Source organism: Triticum aestivum, chromosome 7D (assembly GCF_018294505.1).
Source record: "Triticum aestivum cultivar Chinese Spring chromosome 7D, IWGSC CS RefSeq v2.1, whole genome shotgun sequence".
In the NCBI taxonomy this organism is placed as follows: Eukaryota; Viridiplantae; Streptophyta; class Magnoliopsida; order Poales; family Poaceae; genus Triticum; species Triticum aestivum.
Genome location: NC_057814.1, coordinates 1,100,116 through 1,122,491, shown reverse-complemented (window position 1 = coordinate 1,122,491; position 22,376 = coordinate 1,100,116). Strand labels below are relative to the sequence as shown.

The 22,376-nt window shown below is 47.3% G+C and overlaps 1 protein-coding gene across 1 annotated transcript; it reads left to right on the top strand.

The window, feature by feature from the left end:
- Window positions 1–18,183: 18,183 nt before the first annotated feature.
- LOC123170472 (LRR receptor-like serine/threonine-protein kinase RGI5) lies at window positions 18,184–21,186 on the top strand. Its single transcript, XM_044588338.1, has one exon. It carries the CDS (start codon window positions 18,231–18,233, stop codon window positions 20,880–20,882), a length of 2,652 nt encoding a protein of 883 aa, XP_044444273.1. The 5' UTR covers window positions 18,184–18,230; the 3' UTR covers window positions 20,883–21,186.
- The last annotated feature ends 1,190 nt before the right edge of the window (window positions 21,187–22,376 follow it).

Genomic DNA, 22,376 nt, shown 5'->3' with positions numbered 1-22,376 from the left:
GGCCGCGAGTGGCGGCATTTGCCGACGACTTGGCCGCCGTTCCCCTGGAAGAGAACAACGCGTTGGTCGAAGTTGCTCATCTGGGAGAAGAGCTCGTCGATGGTGACCGGCTGTGTGCGCGCGTCGAGGGCGGAGACGAGGGGCTGGTACTCCATGTTGAGGTCGGCGAGGATGTAGGAGACCAGCTCGCCGTCTTGAAGAGGCTTGCCCGCAGCAGCAAGTTCGTCCGCAAGCGACCGCATATATGCGAAGTACCTCGCCACGGACTGCGTTCCCTTCTGGGCATGAGAGAGCACGATGCGGATGTTGTTCACCCTTGACAGCGACTACGTGGAAAACATCCCTGCTAGTGCCGCCCAGAGCTCATGTGCATGATCAATGGAGGTGACCTGCACTAGTACTTCTTTGGTCAGATTGTTCAATAGATAGCCCAATACCTATTGATCTTATCGGATCCAAACCGAGTGGAGAGGATTGGGAATCATCTATGAAGGAAATATGCCCTAGAGGCAATAATAAAGTTATTATTTATTTCCTCATATCATGATAAATGTTTATTATTCATGCTAGAATTGTATTAACCGGAAACATAATACATGTGTGAATACATAGACAAACATAGTGTCACTAGTATGCCTCTACTTGACTAGCTCGTTAATCAAAGATGGTTGAGTTTCCTAGCCATGGACATGAGTTGTCATTTCATTAACGGGGTCACATCATTAGGAGAATGATGTGATTGACGTGACTCATTCCGTTAGCTTAGCACTTGATCGTTTAGTATGTTGCTATTGCTTTCTTCATGACTTATACATGTTCCTATGACTATGAGATTATGCAGCTCCCGTTTACCGGAGGAACACTTTATGTGCTACCAAACGTCACAACGTAACTTGGTGATTATAAAGGAGCTCTACAGGTGTCTCCGAAGGTACATGTTGAGTTGGCGTATTTCGAGATTAAGATTTGTCACTCCGATTGTCGGAGAGGTATCTCTGGGCCCTCTCGGTAATGCACATCACTATAAGCCTTGCAAGCAATGTAGCTAATGAGTTAGTTGCGGAATGATGCATTACATAACGAGTAAAGAGACTTGCCGGTAACGATATTGAACTAGGTATTGAGATACCGACGATCGAATCTCGGGCAAGTAACATACCGATGACAAAGGGAACAACGTATGTTGTTATGCGGTTTGACCGATAAAGATCTTCGTAGAATATGTAGGAGCCAATATGAGCATCCAGGTTCCGCTATTGGTTATTGACCGGAGACGTGTCTCGGTCATGTCTACATAGTTCTCGAACCCGTAGGGTCCGCACGCTTAAAGTTCGGTGACGATCGGTATTATGAGTTTTTGTGTTTTGATGTACCGAAGGTAGTTCGGAGTCCCGGATATGATCACGGACATGACGAGGAGTCTCGAAATGGTCGAGACGTAAAGATCGATATATTGGATGACTATGTTCGGACACCGGAATGGTTTCGGATGGTTTCGGGCATATACCGGAGTACCGGGGGGGGGGGGGGTTACCGGAACCCCTGGGGGGTTTATTGGGCCTCATGGGCCCTAGTGGAGAAGAGGAGGGGCGGCCAGGGCAGGCCGCGCCCCCCCTCCCCCTCTAGTCCGAATAGGACAAGGAGGGGGCGCCCCCCCTTCCTTCCTCTCCTCTCTCCCTTCCTTTCACCCTCCTACTCCAACTAGGAAAAGAGGGAGTCCTACTCCCGGTGGGAGTAGGACTCCTCCCTGGCGCGCCTCCTCCTGGCCGGCCACCCCCTCCCACTTGATCCTTTATATACGGGGGCAGGGGGCACCTCTAGACACATCAATTGATCTCTTGATCTCTTAGCCGTGTGTGGTGCCCCCCTCCACCATAATCCACCTCGATCATATCGTAGCGGTGCTTAGACAAAGCCCTGCGTCGGTAGCAACATCATCACCGTCATCACGCTGTCGTGCTGACGGAACTCTCCCTCGAAGCTCGGCTGGATCGGAGTTCGTGGGACGTCATCGAGCTGAACGTGTGCTGAACTCGGAGGTGCCGTACGTTCGGTACTTGATCAGTCGGATCGTGGAGACGTACGACTACATCAACCGCGTTGTGCTAACGCTTCCGCTTTCGGTCTACGAGGGTACGTGGACAACACTCTCCCCTCTCGTTGCTATGCATCACCATGATCTTGCGTGTGCGTAGGAAATTTTTTGAAATTATTACGTTCCCCAACAATCTCTTCTTTCCCATCCTTGTCCTTGGTGACGACGTGCTTGGCCGGCTCCGATGTGGTTCCATCCACGTATCCGAAGAAGCCGGCTCCTCTGATCTGCGGGGTGATCTGGGTGCGCCAGAGGACGTAGTTGGTGCAGGATAGCCTCTCGGTAACTTGGCCCGAGAGGTTGGAGTTGGCTGTGGCAGAGGAGGCCATGGCGGCGAGCTTTGGTGGTAGGAAAACCTAGCGAACTAGATGTGATGGAAAAGAGGGGCTCTGTATACCATGTGTGATAGGCTTGAAGCGTGGTACCCTGTTCGGGGCGCGCCTTCGTGTTATATAGACAGGGGCTTATCCCTGAACATGCATACAAGTAGTTGGAGAGATTACGAATTGGGAAGCAAGGAAGGAATAAGAGATAGAGATAAGTACATGCGGTTTAGAGAGAATCTAAACTATCTCCTAACTACCTCCTGCCGAAGCCTACGTGACATGTGTCATCGTGACATGATGTTTAACAGCAGTTACTGTATCTTCATGTAATCGGTGTTTCTGTTTGAAGGAATACAGAGACTGGTGTACATTCTCTGCTGCTTGCTGAAATACTACTTCAGTGCTGGACATTATGTGGAGAAAAGTAGAGAAAATTTTGTGGAATGCAAGGAGAAGGTAAATTTGTGGCACTGACAATTATGTTCTCACTGACATGGGTTGGAGAGTCGTTAATGTTCTTCTAAGCTAAGGAATTAAGAGGCCGGCTAGTGTTGGGATTCAGATTGACCAACGAAATTGGGTGTCACATGCGCGCAAGAAACAGAGCATGCAGTGGTCCAGGAAAAAAAATCAGAGGAGCCCAACATGATGTTGTATATCACTGTCAGACCCCTCCTCTCACACCTTAGCAGTTTTTGTATATCCAATCATGTATCCACGTGTTGATTTTCGATGTCACACGTGAGAGGGGTGTTTAAGTGTATATGTGGAGCTGCTCCGCAGTGGGTGCAGCAAAAACAGACGAGGAGGAGCTGCTCTGCTCCGTTTCGGCCAACCCCAATGCATGCCCACTGATGATGAGCACTTGTAAACCTTTGTTGAGACTTTCTTTGCCTTTCTTCTTTAATATATGGCATGCATACTCGTGCATGTATAATTAAGATTTTTTTTTTCTTACAACCTGACGATTTGTCTTTTTGAGGACCAGCATGTTTAGGGAGCCAAAACTGCAACAGTAAAGCTTTTTGTAGTATAGGGAGTTGAGGTGATGGTGGACTGCATCTGTTTCAGGTAGTGTCTAAAAGGCCAAAGGGGAGGAGCTGGCAGTCTTCAGTGGAACAAAATAGAGCATTTGTTGCTCTGTTTTCTCCTCTGCTCAAGCCAACAAGAGCAGAGGCGTGCCACATGTAACATGTTGGCAAAGCCTTTTCTCAAACAAGTAAATAAATTAAGCTAAAATATGCATGCGTTCCTTGCTATATTCCGTTCCATGTTGGCAAAGCGGAAATTTGTTGAGCTAGCTACTAACTTTACCTATGGCGCCGATCACTTGGATGATGATAAGCTAGTGATTTGTTTAGGACGAGACGAGCCGGTTGGCCGTGGCTGTAAAGTGTAAAGCGCCATGTCCATGCCATGCATGCTTAATCTCTCTTCTCAGTACAACGAGCCACTTTATCCCTCCGTTTTCTTGTCACTAAAATCATAGTGTGGAAAGGCAATTCGATCGTATTTGCTCGCTGAAATTCGTACAAATCCGATACAACATATCGTATCAGTACCGCCAACCGAGGATGACAACAACTGAGCTTTCACTTGGACGCACGCATCAGGCATCACTCATACTATTAAGTACTAGTATAATATTGACCCTAAGAAGTAAGAACTTATCTGCAAAAGATATTCTAATCCTGATTGCGCAAGCGACCGATGTGGCCTGAATCTTCCAGGAAATAAACCGATAACTAATCGGAAAAACTAATGCCCACACGTGTGGGCGTTTGCACATCGCCCACACGCCTTCATCATCACTCATTTTGCCACGTATGAATAGATGACATCAGCAGAAATCTTTTCAGTTTTTGGCTTAAAAATGTTTTATCTCCTAATTAAAAAAGCGAATTAAAAATCCGTTTTCACCATTAAATCCGTCTCGACGAGATCTTCAAAACTAGACCCCATGTTGATATGTTTCGACGAGATTTTTTTTTGCTTAAAAGTTGCCATGATGTTTACAATGTAGTTGCCATGGTGCTTAAACTAAAGTTGCCATATGGCAATTTTAGATTTTGATGATGGCAATTCCAGTACTTTGATCATGAAAATATTTTTTTGCATGAACCATGGCAATTTTAAGTGCATGTATCATGGCAATTTTAGTTTATGGTGCATGGCAAGTCTAGTTTCTTAATTCTCCATTTTATAATATGTCAAAATTTACTTTTTAATATAGAAGAAAATAGCTGAAACATAACATGGCAACTTTAGTGTAAACATCATGGCAATTCATGTGCAATAGACATGGCAACTTTTAACCCAAAAAAATTTCGTCGAAATATATTGATATGAGATCTAGTTTTGAAGATCTCGTCGCTAGGGATTTAATGGTGAAAATGGATCTTCAATCGGATTTTTCATTTAAGAAATAAAACATTTTAAAACTGAAAATCCAAAAAAAAAATCCACATGCATGCATGCGGTGACATGGCGTAGTCTGTATGTTATAGGGCGTGTGGGCGGGTTTGGCTCCCACCACACGTGTGGGCGTTAGCGTTGTCCTAACTAATTAACCGGCAGCCGCTGGATTGCACACGCAGTCTTCAGCACATCTTCCTCATTGGGTGTGAAGATTTGGAGCGCATGCCAAAAGGTATTGGTCCGGCCTTGGTTGAGTTTCCCTGTCTAGGACGGATTGGGTTCGGTCCCATGTAGGCTTCTCATAAGCTTGGCAAAAATTTATTACATATCATAATACTTGAGTTTCAACTAGCAATACTACCTAGATGGCTTTAAGATAGTTCCGGAGTTACATAGCTTTAGACCATACAAGGTACTTATTATATGTAGCTTTAGACCATATTAATTCCAACCCCCATATGTGGGGGTGAAGATCTGGTGCTACGGGAGCACCTCACATTAGGTGCTCCCAATTTTCAAAATGCACATTTAAATATTTCAAAATTTCCAAAAACAATTGTGAATGTTAGCACCACATAAATGTACAATCCTTAAGAATTTCACATCAAAATCCGAAATACACATTGAGAAACAAAAAAGACAAATCCATCATGAATGTTTTGCACAAAACCCCCCAAACATTCCCGAAATGACACTATGGTCCACATCCCGTGATGCTGCCCATTCGATCTCAGATTGGCAGCCGAGGTCGCCTGGGAGCACATAATGTGAGGTCCCCCTGTAGCACCAGATATTCACCCCACATATGTGACATCCAGATCATACATATCACTTGATGGATTCCCATTTAAATACTCTGTGTACTCCCTCCGTCCTTGAAAGAGTGTACTTTCAACTTTATAAAAAGTTTACTAGAAAGTGATCAAATGGGCCAAATCACCTCATCAGTGCTGTTTTTAAAAAGTTTAGTAGAAATGCGGTGGCTTTTCCAAAAAAGAAAAAAATAGCGACAAGGTGGTCTTCTCCAGACCTAACTGTAAATGTGATGGTTTTCTACAATTAACTATATATAATTTATATTTAGTATCCCAACAATTTCTGTTTGATATTATGGTGGATGAAGATCATATTGCCCCAGTAATCTATTTTCATATACATTTTCTGTGACTATGAATTAAGATTACATGCTTTCTTGCAAGAAAGAAAAAAAGAAAGCGGAAGATGAAATGTCAGCAATCAGATGACATCATTTATGTATATCTAACCCGATGTACCTAGCAGCGTGGTAGGTGGTGTGCAAGTAGGGTAAATATTTTTATATGCCGGATAAATTTGTTATAACAACAGCCAGACGGCATGACTGATCTACATCCAGTTTGATATAGCAAGTAGGGTACACTACAAGAACATATATCATTTGCCACCAGATATTTTGTCACCAAGCGGTTTGGTGGCTGAAGATGTACTAATTGCAACCAGCGGGACCACTACCCCTTTCTGCTGTTGTTTTGAACCTTAACATCAATGGGCCTATAGCTTGACCAGCTTCGCTACCAACGTTTCCTATGGCTCAGGCGAGTAAAAAGCATAAAGCTACTACTTTACAGATTAGGGTTCCAAAAAACTACGGTTTTAAATTTTTCTCAGATAACTACCAAGTCAGGGGTCGACTGTTTCAAAAAACCCAAAACTCTGAGTACTTATCAATTGATCACGATTATGACAGGTGAGCCCGGTGCGTAAGAGCTCTAATTGTTTGACCGTTTGTTTGACCCTTAGGGATGGGCTTGCACACAAATTTAAAAAAGCAATCAGGTCCCTGCATTTTTTTCAAAAAGCAATCTGGTCCTTGCTCCAGATCAGGGGCAGCCATGGCGCTACTTCTCTCACCCCCGAGCTCTCCTGACCGAACCTCGCGACGTCGCCTCCTCCGGCCGGCGAGCCGCCCGGCACCTGCCGCCGGTGATCCCCGGGCTCAACCCTGGTCGCTCCTTCACCTCACCTCCATCTCTCCCTGCCTATCTACGCCCCCGCCGACCTGTGCTGCACGAAGCAGCCGTGCTGCACAACGCCGCAGTGCTAGTGGCCGCCTCTCTGCGCCGGCTCCCCACGGCAGGCGGCGAGCCGTGGCAACCCCATGACGGGCAGCGACCCCCAGCCGGTCCAGATGGCGGGCGACGGCGCAGTGACCCGAGGGTACCCCATGGCGGGCGGCGCGGCGGCCCTCAGCGCCTCCAGATGGCGCGCGGCAGCGCGGCGACCCATGCCGGACCCCATGGCGCGCGGCGGAGACTCCAGACGGCGCGCGCGGCAGGGTCGCCGGCCTCTTGTACGCCTCCTCGTCTCCACCTTGCCACCAGGAGCTCCGGCGAGCTCCATCAACGGCAGCGGAGGGGCGCTCGAAGTGGCATAGGGCGGTGGCCGGACGTGGCACAGGACGGCGGCGTGGAGTGTGGTCGGCGGCCATGGCGGTTCTGTGCTGTTCCTGACGGACGGCGGGGTGGAGTGTGTTCAGCGGCCATGGCGGTTCAGTGCTGTTCTTGACGAGCAAGGAGAGTGGGAGGAGAAGGGAGGCAGAGAGGAGAAGAGGAAGATAAGAAGAGAGACTGACATGTGGGCCCCACATGTCAGTTAGCGGTCAAACTACCAGTCGAACTAACGCTTCGTTTAGGTGTGGGCCTAACCTGTCATAATCGTGATCAATTGATAAGCACTCGGCGATTTGGGTTTTTGACCACCTATTTAGTAGTTATCTGAGAAAAATTAAAAATCGGTAGTTTTTTTAAACCCTAGCCTGTAAAGTAGTTTTATGCTATTTACTCGGCTCAGGCACAGGGTACATCCTAAGGTGCGGCTGCTCCGATGGATACCAAGGCAACCCTTACCTTGTTGATGGATGCCAAGGTACCACCATTCGTTCGCCTCTGTTTCTTATCCATCACCTACTTTGTTAGTTCCTTGTTATTCTACCTTTACATTGTTGGTACTTCCTAATTAAACTGCTAAAACAACATATATTATGGTAAAGAACTAGTAGAATACATCGTCCACTTTTCCACACCATTTAGGGGTTTATACATGTGAATTTGCTCTTATATGCAGTTTAACATAGTACATTAAAATTAACACAAAGATATCTCGTATTCATGATCCGGTCAACAACACGTTGTCCATCCATTATAAAAAATTAAAAATTAATAGTCATGGCCGGCCTATATGATTCCATGTCTATTTAAGAACCGGACAAATCTTGAGGTAAGTTAAAGTGTTGCTCATCTTTGACCGCGTGCTTAGAGTTTGGGTTGCGGTCACCTGGTTAGTGCATGGAACCTAATATATATAGCTATGTGAGTACAACCACTTCATGAAGCTCGGCTTCGAAACCAAGTGGGGAAAACACTTGGGTCAATCGATAGCACATAACAAATCCAATAGAAGGGTGTGGCTGTTGGAAATATGCCCTAGAGGCAATAATAAATGGTTATTATTATATTTCTTTGTTCATGGTAATTGTCTATTGTTCATGCTATAATTGTGTTATCCGGAAATCGTAATGCATGTGTGAATACATACACCACAACGTGTCCCTAGTAAGCCTCTAGTTGACTAGCTCGTTGATCAACAGATAGTCATGGTTTCCTGACTATGGACATTGGATGTCATTGATAACGGGATCACATCATTAGAAGAATGATGTGATGGACAAGACCCAATCCTAAGCATAGCTCAAAGATCGTGTAGTTCGTTTGCTAGAGCTTTTCCAATGTCAAGTATCTTCTCCTTAGACCATGAGATCGTGCAACTCCCGGATACCGTAGGAGTACTTTGGGTGTGTCAAACGTCACAACGTAACTGGGTGACTATAAAGGTACACTACGGGTATCTCTGAAAGTGTCTGTTGGGTTGGCACGGATCGAGACTGTGATTTGTCACTCCGTATGACGGAGAGGTATCTCTGGGCCCACTCGGTAATGCATCATCATAATGAGCTCAATGTGACTAAGGAGTTAGTCACGGGATCATGCATTGCGGTACGAGTAAAGAGACTTGCCGGTAACGAGATTGAACAAGGTATTGGGATACCGACGATCGAATCTCGGGCAAGTAACATACCGATTGACAAAGGGAATTGTATACGGGATTGATTGAATCCTCGACATCGTGGTTCATCCGATGAGATCATCGTGGAACATGTGGGAGCCAACATGGGTATCCAGATCCCGCTGTTGGTTATTGACCGGAGAGGCGTCTCGGTCATGTCTGCATGTCTCCCGAACCCGTAGGGTCTACACACTTAAGGTTCGGTGACGCTAGGGTTGTAGAGATATTAGTATGCGGAAACCCGAAAGTTGTTCGGAGTCCCGGATGAGATCCCGGACGTCACGAGGAGTTCCGGAATGGTCCGGAGGTGAAGAATTATATATAGGAAGTCCAGTTTCGGCCACCGGAAAAGTTTCGGGGGTTATCGGTATTGTATCGGGACCACCGGAAGGGTTCCGGGGGTCCACCGGGTGGGGCCACCTATCCCGGAGGGCCCCATGGGCTGAAGTGGGAAGGGAACCAGCCCTTAGTGGGCTGGGGCGCCCCCCATGGTCCTCCCCCCAGCGCCTAGGGTTGGAAACCCTAGGGTGGGGGGCGCCCCACTTGGCGTGGGGGGGAAGCCAACCCCCCTTCCCCCTTGGCCGCCGCCCCCCCCCCATGTAGATGGGTTCCAGGGCCGGCGCCCCCCCTCCAGGGGTCCTATATATAGTGGGGGGGAGGGAGGGCAGCAACACAACAGCCTTTGGCGCCTCCCTCCTTCCCTGCAACACCTCTCCCTCTCGCAGAAGCTTGGCGAAGCCCTGCCAAGACCCCGCTACTTCCACCACCACGCCGTCGTGCTGCTGGATCTCCATCAACCTCTCCTTCCCCCTTGCTGGATCAAGAAGGAGGAGACGTCGCTGCTCCGTACGTGTGTTGAACGCGGAGGTGCCGTCCGTTCGGCACTCGGTCATCGGTGATTTGGATCACGGCGAGTACGACTCCATCAACCCCGTTCATTGGAACGCTTCCGCTCGTGATCTACAAGGGTATGTAGATGCACTCCTTTCCCCTCGTTGCTAGTATACTCCATAGATGGGTCTTGGTGATGCGTAGGAAATTTTAAAATTCTGCTACGATCCCCAACAGTGGCATCATGAGCCAGGCCTATGCGTAGTTACTATGCACGAGTAGAACACAAAGCAGTTGTGGGCGTAGATGTTGCCAATTCTTCTTGCCGCTACTAGTCTTATCTTGTTTCGGCGGTATTGTGGGATGAAGCGGCCCGGACCGACCTTACACGTACGCTTACGTGAGACAGGTTTCACCGACTGACATGCACTAGTTGCATAAGGTGGCTAGCGGGTGTCTGTCTCTCCCACTTTAGTCAGAACGGATTCGATGAAAAGGGTCCTTATGAAGGGTAAATAGAAATTGGCATATCATGTTGTGGTTTTACGTAGGTAAGAAACGTTCTTGCTAGAAACCTATACAAGCCACGTAAAAACTTGCAACAACAATTAGAGGACGTCTAACTTGTTTTTGCAGCATGTGCTATGTGATGTGATATGGCCAGAAGATGTGATGAATGATATATGTGATGTATGAGATTGATCATATTCTTGTAATAGGAATCACGACTTGCATGTCGATGAGTATGACAACCGGCAGGAGCCATAGGAGTTGTCTTTATTTTTTGTATGACCTGCGTGTCATTGAATAACGCCATGTAAATTACTTTACTTTGTTGCTAAACGCGTTAGCCATAGAAGTAGAAGTAATCGTTGGCGTGACAACTTCATGAAGACACAATGATGGAGATCATGGTGTCATGCCGGTGACGAAGATGATCATGGTGCCCCGAAGATGGAGATCAAAGGAGCAAAATGATATTGGCCATATCATGTCACTATTTGATTGCATGTGATGTTTATCATGTTTTGCATCTTATTTGCTTAGAACGACGGTAGTAAGTAAGATGATCCCTTATAATAATTTCAAGAAAGTGTTCCCCCTAACTGTGCACCGTTGCGAAGGTTCGTTGTTTCGAAGCACCACGTGATGATCGGGTGTGATAGATTCTAACGTTCGCATACAACGGGTGTTGACGAGCCTAGCATGTACAGACATGGCCTCGGAACACACGCAATACACTTAGGTTGACTTGACGAGCCTAGCATGTACAGACATGGCCTCGGAACACGGAAGGACCGAAAGGTCGAGCATGAGTCGTATAGAAGATACGATCAACATGGAGATGTTCACCGATCTTGACTAGTCCGTCTCACGTGATGATCGGACACGGCCTAGTTAACTCGGATCACGTTTCACTTAGATGACTAGAGGGATGTCTATCTGAGTGGGAGTTCATTGAATAATTTGATTATATGAACTTAATTATCATGAACTTAGTCTAAAATCTTTACAATATGTCTTGTAGATCAAATGGCCCATGTTGTCCTCAACTTCAACGCGTTCCTAGAGAAAACCAAGCTGAAAGATGATGGCAGCAACTATACGGACTGGGTCCGGAACCTGAGGATCATCCTCATAGCTGCCAAGAAAGATTATGTCCTAGAAGCACCGCTAGGTGAAGCACCAATCCCAGAGAACCAAGACGTTATGAACGCCTGGCAATCACGTGCTGATGATTACTCCCTTGTTCAGTGCGGCATGCTTTACAGCTTAGAACCGGGTCTCCAAAAGCGTTTTGAGAAACATGGAGCATATGAGATGTTCGAAGAGCTGAAAATGGTTTTCCAAGCTCATGCCCGGGTCGAGAGATATGAAGTCTCCGACAAGTTCTTCAGCTGTAAAATGGAGGAGAATAGTTCTGTAAGTGAGCACATACTCAGAATGTCTGGGTTGCACAACCGCTTGTCTCAGCTGGGAGTTAATCTCCCGGATGACGCGGTCATTGATAGAATCCTTCAGTCGCTTCCACCAAGCTACAAGAGCTTGGTGATGAACTTCAATATGCAGGGGATGGAAAAGACCATTCCTGAGGTATATTCAATGCTGAAATCAGCGGAGGTGGAGATCAGAAAGGAACATCAAGTGTTGATGGTGAATAAAACCACTAAGTTCAAGAAAGGCAAGGGTAAGAAGAACTTCAAGAAGGACGGCAAGGGAGTTGCCACGCCCGGTAAGCCAGTTGCCGGGAAGAAGTCAAAGAATGGACCCAAGCCTGAGACTGAGTGCTTTTATTGCAAGGGAAGTGGTCACTGGAAGCGGAACTGCCCCAAATACTTAGCGGACAAGAAGGCCGGCAACATCAAAGGTATATGTGATATCCATGTAATTGATGTGTACCTTACCAGTACTCGTGGTAGCTCCTGGGTATTTGATACCGGTGCGGTTGCTTATATTTGTAACTCAAAACAGGAACTGTGGAATAAACGGAGACTGGCGAAGGACGAGGTGACGATGCGCGCCGGGAATGGTTCCAAGGTCGATGTGATCGCCGTCGGCACGCTACCTCTGCATCTACCTACGGGATTAGTTTTAAACCTCAATAATTGTTATTTAGTGCCAGCTTTGAGCATGAACATTGTATCTGGATCTCGTTTAATTCGAGATGGCTACTCATTTAAATCCGAGAATAATGGTTGTTCTATTTATATGAGAGATATGTTTTATGGTCATGCCCCGCTGGTCAATGGTTTATTCTTGATGAATCTCGAACGTGATGTTACACATATTCATAGTGTGAATACCAAATGATGTAAAGTTGATAACGATAGTCCCACATACTTGTGGCACTGCCGCCTTGGTCACATTGGTGTCAAGCGCATGAAGAAGCTCCATGCAGATGGACTTTTGGAGTCTCTTGATTACGAATCATTTGACACGTGCGAACCATGCCTCATGGGTAAGATGACCAAGACTCCGTTCTCCGGAACAATGGAGCGAGCAACCAACTTATTGGAAATCATACATACCGATGTGTGCGGTCCAATGAGTGTTGAGGCTCGCGGAGGATATCGTTATGTTCTCACTCTCACTGATGACTTAAGTAGATATGGGTATGTCTACCTAATGAAACACAAGTCTGAAACCTTTGAAAAGTTCAAGGAATTTCAGAGTGAGGTTGAGAATCAACGTGACAGGAAAATAAAGTTCTTACGATCAGATCGTGGTGGAGAATATTTAAGTCACGAATTTGGTACGCACTTAAGGAAATGTGGAATCGTTTCACAACTCACGCCGCCTGGAACACCTCAGCGAAACGGTGTGTCCGAACGTCGTAATCGCACTCTATTGGATATGGTGCGATCTATGATGTCTCTTACCGATCTACCGCTCTCATTTTGGGGCTATGCTTTAGAGACTGCCGCATTCACTTTAAATAGGGCTCCGTCGAAATCCGTTGAGACGACACCGTATGAATTATGGTTTGGGAAGAAACCTAAGCTGTCGTTTCTAAAAGTTTGGGGATGCGATGCTTATGTCAAGAAACTTCAACCTGAAAAGCTCGAACCCAAGTCGGAAAAATGCGTCTTCATAGGATACCCTAAGGAAACCATTGGGTATACCTTCTACCTCAGATCCGAAGGCAAGATCTTTGTTGCCAAGAATGGGTCCTTTCTGGAGAAAGAGTTTCTCTCGAAAGAATTGAGTGGGAGGAAAGTGGAACTTGATGAGGTGATAGTCACCCCTTCCGAACCGGAAAGTAGCGCAGCGCGGGAAGATGTTCCTGTGGTGCCTACACCGACTGGGGAGGAAGTTAATGATGATGATCATGAAGCTTCGGATCAAGTTACTGCTGAACTTCGTAGGTCCACAAGGACACGTTCCGCACCAGAGTGGTACGGCAACCCTGTCCTGGAAATCATGTTGTTAGACAACGGTGAACCTTCGAACTATGAAGAAGCGATGGCGGGCCCGGATTCCGACAAATGGCTAGAAGCCATGAAATCCGAGATAGGATCCATGTATGAAAACGAAGTATGGACTTTGACTGACTTGCCCGATGATCGGCGAGCCATAGAAAATAAATGGATCTTTAAGAAGAAGACAGACGCGGATGGTAATGTGACCATCTATAAGGCTCGACTTGTCGCTAAGGGTTATCGACAAGTTCAAGGGGTTGACTACGATGAGACTTTCTCACCCGTAGCGAAGCTGAAGTCCGTCCGAATCATGTTAGCAATTGCCGCATACTATGATTATGAGATATGGCAGATGGACGTCAAAACGGCATTCCTTAACGGCTTTCTTAAGGAAGAATTGTATATGATGCAGCCGGAAGGTTTTGTCGATCCTAAGAATGCTAACAAGGTATGCAAGCTCCAGCGCTCCATCTATGGACTGGTGCAAGCATCTCGGAGTTGGAACATTCGCTTTGATGAGATGATCAAAGCGTTTGGGTTTACACAGACTTATGGAGAAGCCTGTGTTTACAAGAAAGTGAGTGGGAGCTCTGTAGCATTTCTCTTATTATATGTGGATGACATACTATTGATGGGAAATGATATAGAATTCTTGGAAAGTATAAAGGCCTATTTGAATAAGTGTTTTTCAATGAAGGACCTTGGAGAAGCTGCTTATATATTAGGCATCAAGATCTATAGAGATAGATCAAGACGCCTCATTGGTCTTTCACAGAGTACGTACCTTGACAAGATATTGAAGAAGTTCAATATGGATCAGTCCAAGAAGGGGTTCTTGCCTGTATTGCAAGGTGTGCAATTGAGCACGGCTCAATGCCCGACCACGGCAGAAGATAGAGAAAAGATGAGTGTCATCCCCTATGCCTCGGCCATAGGGTCTATTATGTATGCCATGCTGTGTACCAGACCTGATGTAAACCTTGCCGTAAGTTTGGTAGGAAGGTACCAAAGTAATCCCGGCATGGAACACTGGACAGCGGTCAAGAATATCCTGAAGTACCTGAAGAGAACTAAGGATATGTTTCTCGTTTATGGAGGTGACGAAGAGCTCGTCGTAAAGGGTTACGTCGACGCTAGCTTCGACACAGATCTGGATGACTCGAAGTCACAAACCGGATACGTGTATATTTTGAATGGAGGAGCAGTAAGCTGGTGCAGTTGCAAGCAAAGCGTCGTGGCGGGATCTACATGTGAAGCGGAATACATGGCAGCCTCGGAGGCAGCACAGGAAGCAGTCTGGATGAAGGAGTTCATTACCGACCTAGGGGTGATTCCCAATGCGTCGGGCCCGATGACTCTCTTCTGTGACAACACTGGAGCTATTGCCCTTGCGAAGGAGCCCAGGTTTCACAGGAAGACCAGGCATATCAAGCGTCGCTTCAACTCCATTCGTGAAAGTGTTCAAAATGGAGACATAGATATTTGTAAAGTACATACGGACCTGAATGTAGCAGATCCGTTGACTAAACCTCTCCCTAGAGCAAAACATGATCAACACCAGGACGCAATGGGTGTTCGATTCATCACAATGTAACTAGATTATTGACTCTAGTGCAAGTGGGAGACTGTTGGAAATATGCCCTAGAGGCAATAATAAATGGTTATTATTATATTTCTTTGTTCATGATAATTGTCTATTGTTCATGCTATAATTGTGTTATCCGGAAATCGTAATACATGTGTGAATACATAGACCACAACGTGTCCCTAGTAAGCCTCTAGTTGACTAGCTCGTTGATCAACAGATAGTCATGGTTTCCTGACTATGGACATTGGATGTCATTGATAACGGGATCACATCATTAGGAGAATGATGTGATGGACAAGACCCAATCCTAAGCATAGCTCAAAGATCGTGTAGTTCGTTTGCTAGAGCTTTTCCAATGTCAAGTATCTTCTCCTTAGACCATGAGATCGTGCAACTCCCGGATACCGTAGGAGTACTTTGGGTGTGCCAAACGTCACAACGTAACTGGGTGACTATAAAGGTACACTACGGGTATCTCCGAAAGTGTCTGTTGGGTTGGCACGGATCGAGACTGGGATTTGTCACTCCGTATGACGGAGAGGTATCTCTGGGCCCACTCGGTAATGCATCATCATAATGAGCTCAATGTGACTAAGGAGTTAGTCACGGGATCATGCATTGCGGTACGAGTAAAGAGACTTGCCGGTAACGAGATTGAACAAGGTATTGGGATACCGACGATCGAATCTCGGGCAAGTAACATACCGATTGACAAAGGGAATTGTATACGGGATTGATTGAATCCTCGACATCGTGGTTCATCCGATGAGATCATCGTGGAACATGTGGGAGCCAACATGGGTATCCAGATCCCGCTGTTGGTTATTGACCGGAGAGGCGTCTCGGTCATGTCTGCATGTCTCCCGAACCCGTAGGGTCTACACACTTAAGGTTCGGTGACGCTAGGGTTGTAGAGATATTAGTATGCGGAAACCCGAAAGTTGTTCGGAGTCCCGGATGAGATCCCGGACGTCACGAGGAGTTCCGGAATGGTCCGGAGGTGAAGAATTATATATAGGAAGTCCAGTTTCGGCCACCGGAAAAGTTTCGGGGGTTATCGGTATTGTACCGGGACCACCGAAAGGGTTCCGGGGGTCCACCGGGTGGGGCCACCTATCCCGGAGGGCCCCATGGGCTGAAGTGGGAAGGGAACCAGCCCTTAGTGGGCTGGGGCGCCCCCCATGGGCCTCCCCCCCGCGCCTAGGGTTGGAAACCCTAGGGTGGGGGGCGCCCCACTTGGCTTGGGGGGAAGCCAACCCCCCTTCCCCCTTGGCCGCCGCCCCCCCATGTAGATGGGTTCCAGGGCCGGCGCCCCCCCTCCAGGGGTCCTATATATAGTGGGGGGAGGGAGGGCAGCAACACAACAGCCTTTGGCGCCTCCCTCCTCCCCTGCAACACCTCTCCCTCTCGCAGAAGCTTGGCGAAGCCCTGCCGAGACCCCGCTACTTCCACCACCACGCCGTCGTGCTGCTGGATCTCCATCAACCTCTCCTTCCCCCTTGCTGGATCAAGAAGGAGGAGACGTCGCTGCTCTGTACGTGTGTTGAACGCGGAGGTGCCGTCCGTTCGGCACTCGGTCATCGGTGATTTGGATCACGGCGAGTACGACTCCATCAACCCCGTTCATTGGAACGCTTCTGCTCGCGATCTACAAGGGTATGTAGATGCACTCCTTTCCCCTCGTTGCTAGTATACTCCATAGATGGATCTTGGTGATGCGTAGGAAATTTTAAAATTCTGCTACGATCCCCAATAGTGGCTAGCTCTCATCTAGATGAAAAATAATTATGTCCCATCTAACGCCCACACCGTTTGATTTTAGGCGGAGATTCATGGAGATTTTTTTATTTCTTGTTTGATTAATCAAATAGCATAGGATAAATCATGGTCTTGAAACTTGTTTCATGTAGTCGATCAACTAAATGTATTATATTTGAATTAACAAAGCGACCAGGTTGTTTCATGTCTACTTCTTAAGTGCAATCAAAAGTCAATTCTATTTTATTTGAATTAACAAAGTGGTTTGTACATTATCTATAATCATATGTTCTCGGTGGCTTGATTTAAAGACCGTAATTTAATTACCCCAGTACTGTTAAACATGATGTGCTGCCGTACATGTTGGGCATACTGGGGCGCATTGTAACATATCTTAACAGGAGTACTTGGGCCGTAGATTAGGAGGTTAGAGGTGTAGTTTATCTTCTGTAACCATAATCCTATCTTTGTCTAGCTTGATCCCCAAGATGTAATCTCTTCTATAAGACCTCAACAGTATGCGCTATCAGGGAGGTGTGCCCCTGCCTATAACACGTACGGGGTCCCTACTTGTTGAGGTAAGACGTTTTCGCTAAACACATAGAAAGAATTCAATAATTCACTTTCAGTATGTCGGTATGTCTTCTAAGGAGGAAGCAAGTTGGATCCCTAGCTAGCTTTCAAGGAGTAATTGTCCGTGTGAAGACTCAAGAGAGGAAGACTTGCAAGTGGCATGCATTGTCATGTTGGGACCACTCACTCTTTCAATTATTAGTACCTGTTGTTGTTATTGTTATTGATGAAGTGAGTGGCCACGTTATTCAAACTTGCAACGCCACTGTGGGTCCTCAATAGTTAGGCCGTTAAAGCTGATCTTTCAACAAACCATCCTCAATAGTTGTTTACTTGTACACTAGGTTGTTCAAAGCTGGGTTAAATATCAGTATACTTGACAGATTCTTTAACAAGATTAACAACTTAATGCTCTGAGATGTTGACATAAAATGTAAGAATACATATATACGGTAGTTGCCCACATTACTTAATATCACGGAAACGTGACAGCTGACGGCCTCCACACAATGAGCATCTCACAAAGAGAGACGTGATGCCATTTAATCTCAACTTGGGAAAAGTCCATTCAAGCTTCCGCGAAAATACCTACGCCGTGGCTGTAGCACTGCACTTCCGCCATGCACCACTCAATCGCCATTGCCAAGCTCGCCTTGCTCCTCGCCACTGCAGCCGTGTCCTGCGGCTTCTTCGTCGTCGCACATGCACATGCGCAGAAGAGCTGCTGGCCACGCGAGAGGGACGCGTTGCTGGCCTTGAAGCAGGGCATCAACGACACCGATGGCGTCCTCGCCTCGTGGCAAAAACTGCGCCATGACTGCTGCCGCTGGACGGGCGTCGCCTGCAGCAACGAAACCGGCCATGTCACCGAGCTTGACATCGGTCTCAGCTGGTTGTTCGGCCAGATAAGTCCTTCCTTGCTTTCTCTCCAGCATCTCGAGTACCTGGATCTCAGCACCACCTCCCTACTTGGACCAAACGGCAGCAGTGTATTCCCAGATTTCTTGTCTTCTTTGCACAACTTGAGACATCTCGATCTCGCCGGCACGCCATACTCTGGTAGAGTTCCTGCTCGGCTTTCCAACCTTTCAAATTTGGAGTATCTCGATCTCAGTTCGACATCCCTGCATGGTCGTGCTCAGTTCCTGTTTTCTTACAAAAACTTGATACGTCTCGATCTCTCCAACACGCTCTTTTCCGGTACACTGCCGCCTCAGCTAGGCAAACTTTCAAAGTTGGAGTATCTCGATCTCACCAACACGCTCTTTTCCGGTACACTGCCGCCTCAGCTAGGCAATCTTTCAAACTTGCGACACCTTGACCTCAGTTATATGCAAAATATACACACAGCAGATGTCTCATGGTTAACTCATCTGCATTCCCTGGAATATCTTGACATGAGTGACATAAATCTCAGCACCGCCGACGTGTTCCCTGTGGCCAACACAATCCCAACTCTCAAGGACCTCATTCTTAGTAACTGCTCGCTTCCAAATGCAAACCAGTCGCTAAAACACCTAAACCTCACAAGCCTTGAGCGGCTTGATCTCAACAGAAACGATCTGGGCCATCGAATTGATACGAGTTGGTTTTGGAACATAACAGGCATCACACATTTAGACCTTGATGAAACCTATCTCTATGGTCCATTCCCTGACGCCCTAGGAGGTATGACATCCCTCCAATTCCTATCCTTTGCCAATAACGGCAATTCAGCCACAATGATGGTGGACTTGAAAAATCTCTGTGATTTAGAGCTCCTGCGGCTTGATGGAAGTCTCGCGTTTGGGAACATAACAGAGTTTTTAAGGAAACTGCCACAATGCTCGTCCAACAAATTCCTCTCCGTGTATTCGAACCACAACAATATGACAGGAATGCTGCCAGATATGGTTGGGCACTTGACCAGCTTAGATGAACTTTCCCTTTCTAACAACAGCATTACTGGAGCTATACCATCGGGGTTAAGGAATCTTACTAGTTTGTATGGCCTCGATCTCACTTTGAACCAGCTAACTGGCCAGATACCAATGTTACCGAGAAGCCTCACTCGATTGGCCATCTCCATGAACTCCTTGTCAGGACCTTTGCCGTTAGATTTCGGAGCTCCAGATCTTACAGACCTAAGTCTCTTCTCCAATTGCCTTACTGGTCATGTTCCTAGGGCTATTTGTGAATTGAAAAACCTTAGTTTGTTGGATCTATCCAATAATTTCTTTGAGGGAGAATTTCCATGGTGTTCTGCGATGCCAAGCATGGAATTTCTGATCTTAAGTAACAATAACTTGTCTGGAAATTTTCCATCTTGGATTCAGAACAGCTCACAATTAGTTTTCCTTGATCTTGCGGTGAACAAGTTCTATGGAACGTTACCCATGTGGATTGGAGAATTGGTGAACTTGAAATTTTTGCTGCTAAACCATAACATGTTTTATGGGGATATTCCAGCCAACATCACAAATCTTATACTACTTCAGTACTTCAGTTTAGCAAGCAACAATATCTCAGGATCAATTCCATCGTCCTTGTCAAAATTAATAGCAATGACACTAGAACATCCACAGCGTTGGACTCGCTGGTATGTTCAAGAGGTCATAAACAAGGACATTTTGTCTGTGGTGATGAAGCGGCAAAATATGAAGTATGACATACATAGAGTTAACGAGATGTACGGCATTGACATTTCACTCAACCACTTAACAGGTGGAATTCCAGATGAGATAACTTCTCTTAATGGATTGTTTACTTTGAATTTATCATGGAATCACCTGAGTGGAAAAATTCCTAGGAACATTGGGGATATGAAATCACTAGAATCACTCGACTTATCAAGGAACAACCTTTCCGGTGAAATCCCAACAAGCTTGTCAGATTTGACGTATCTAAGCTCCTTGGACTTGTCATACAACAATCTTGTAGGAAGAATTCCGACAGGACGTCAACTTGATACCCTCTACGCCGAGAACCCATCCATGTACAGCGGCAATAATGGTCTTTGTGGGCCTCCTCTTAAAGAGAATTGCCCAGGCAACAATGCTCTAGAGCATGGTAATCAGCAGAGAAGAGAAAATGGTTATGATCCAGTGGCGTTCTTCTACTTTGGGCTGACGGCTGGCTTTGTGGTGGGACTCTGGGTTGTCTTTTGTGCTCTTCTGTTCAAAAGAGCATGGAGGAATGCTTATTTCCGCCTCTTTGACAAGCTACATGACAATGCGTACGTGTTTGTTGTTGTTACTTGGGGCATGATAACCAGTAAGACAACTACAAGTTAAGAACTGGCGTGCTAAAGAAAATTAGCCCGATCCGATGCTGGTGTCATTGTAGTGTTGAAGTGTATGAATAAATAAGAGTGAGGAAGTATTTAGTAGCTTGTACAAGAATGTGTTTTGTTGAAGATTATAAGCTTGTAATATGTCTTAGAAGTAGCGAATATTTTGTTAGGATCATGTACACCGATCTGATTGATAAAGATTCGGTTAGATCTCTCTCTTTCTTGATCCTCAAATATGTAATCCTACCAATCTTGTATTCTTGGCCTACATGGCTTTGCCAACATTTTTGTACGTGTTTGTAGTTGTTACTTGGGGCATGATGACCAGTAAGACAACTACAAGTTAAGAACTGGCGTGCTAAACCAAATAAGGCCGATCTGATGCTGGTGTCATTCTATTTAGTAGCTTGTACAAGAATGTTTTTTTTTTGAAAAGTGGGGGAAGAGAAGCCTCCCCCACCTGAATCTTATATTCCCACCAAGCAGCAGATACAAGGGGGCGCGGTCAGAACGACACGCGGTGCAGCGAGCGCCAGAAGCCAAGCATCGATGTGACCACGATCCTCCTCGCGAAACCTACCCCGCCAGAGCACCGCGTCATCCCTACAGCATTTGAGAGTAGCACTCAGAGAGGGGTTTTCCCCTCGGAACACCACCGCATTCCTCCGTTTCCAGAGGTGCCAGACGCAGAGGAGGAGGAAAGCAGTCGGCGAGGCCTCCCCTACCGCCGGCCGGACGTCGAAGAGATGGAGGCCGCGGGCCCTCCCGGCACGCGGGTCGACGCCGATGCAGCGCCTGAAACGTACGGCCACCCCACACTCAAAAAAGAGATGGTCGGCCGTCTCTAAAGAGGCCGGACAGCACGGGCAGGCAGCCCCCTGGGCGTCGACGATAGATTTCCGGAGAAGGACGTCCCGGGTGTGAATCCTGGCCAGGGAGAGCAGCCAGGCGAAGAACTTCACACGGGAAGGGGCAGCCGAGCTCCACAGGAAGCCGGCGGCCGGCGACGAGACGCCGCCGAAGCGCAGCAGGGCGTACGCCGATCTTGACGAGAAAGCACCACGAGGGGCGCCACAGAAGACGGCCCGGCGCCCGTCCGGAGCGGGCGTGGCCGGGCAGGCACGCAGCAACGAGAGCACCTCGGCCAGCTCCCGGGCAGCGACGCGGGACCAGGAGGGCCGGCAGCCCCGGCAACAGTGGCCTCAGGCAGGGAGGCGTGCGAGAAAAGGGCCGGGAAGGCACAGCGCAGGGGGCCGGGGGGCATCCAGCAGTCGTGCCAGAAGGAGGTTTCCTCCCCCGTCCCAACGGCAACCCTGGTGAGCCCACGGTAGAGGGGAAGAAGCGCCAGCAAGTCCGACCAGTGCGGTCCTCTGTCGCGCAGCCGCGCCAGCGCCAAGCAGCGAGCGCCCGTGGTGATCCGTCCAGAGCCACCGCGCCCACCGAGCGGGGGCCGTAGCATGGACCCGATGCAGCAGCTTGAGTAGAAGGCAGTCAT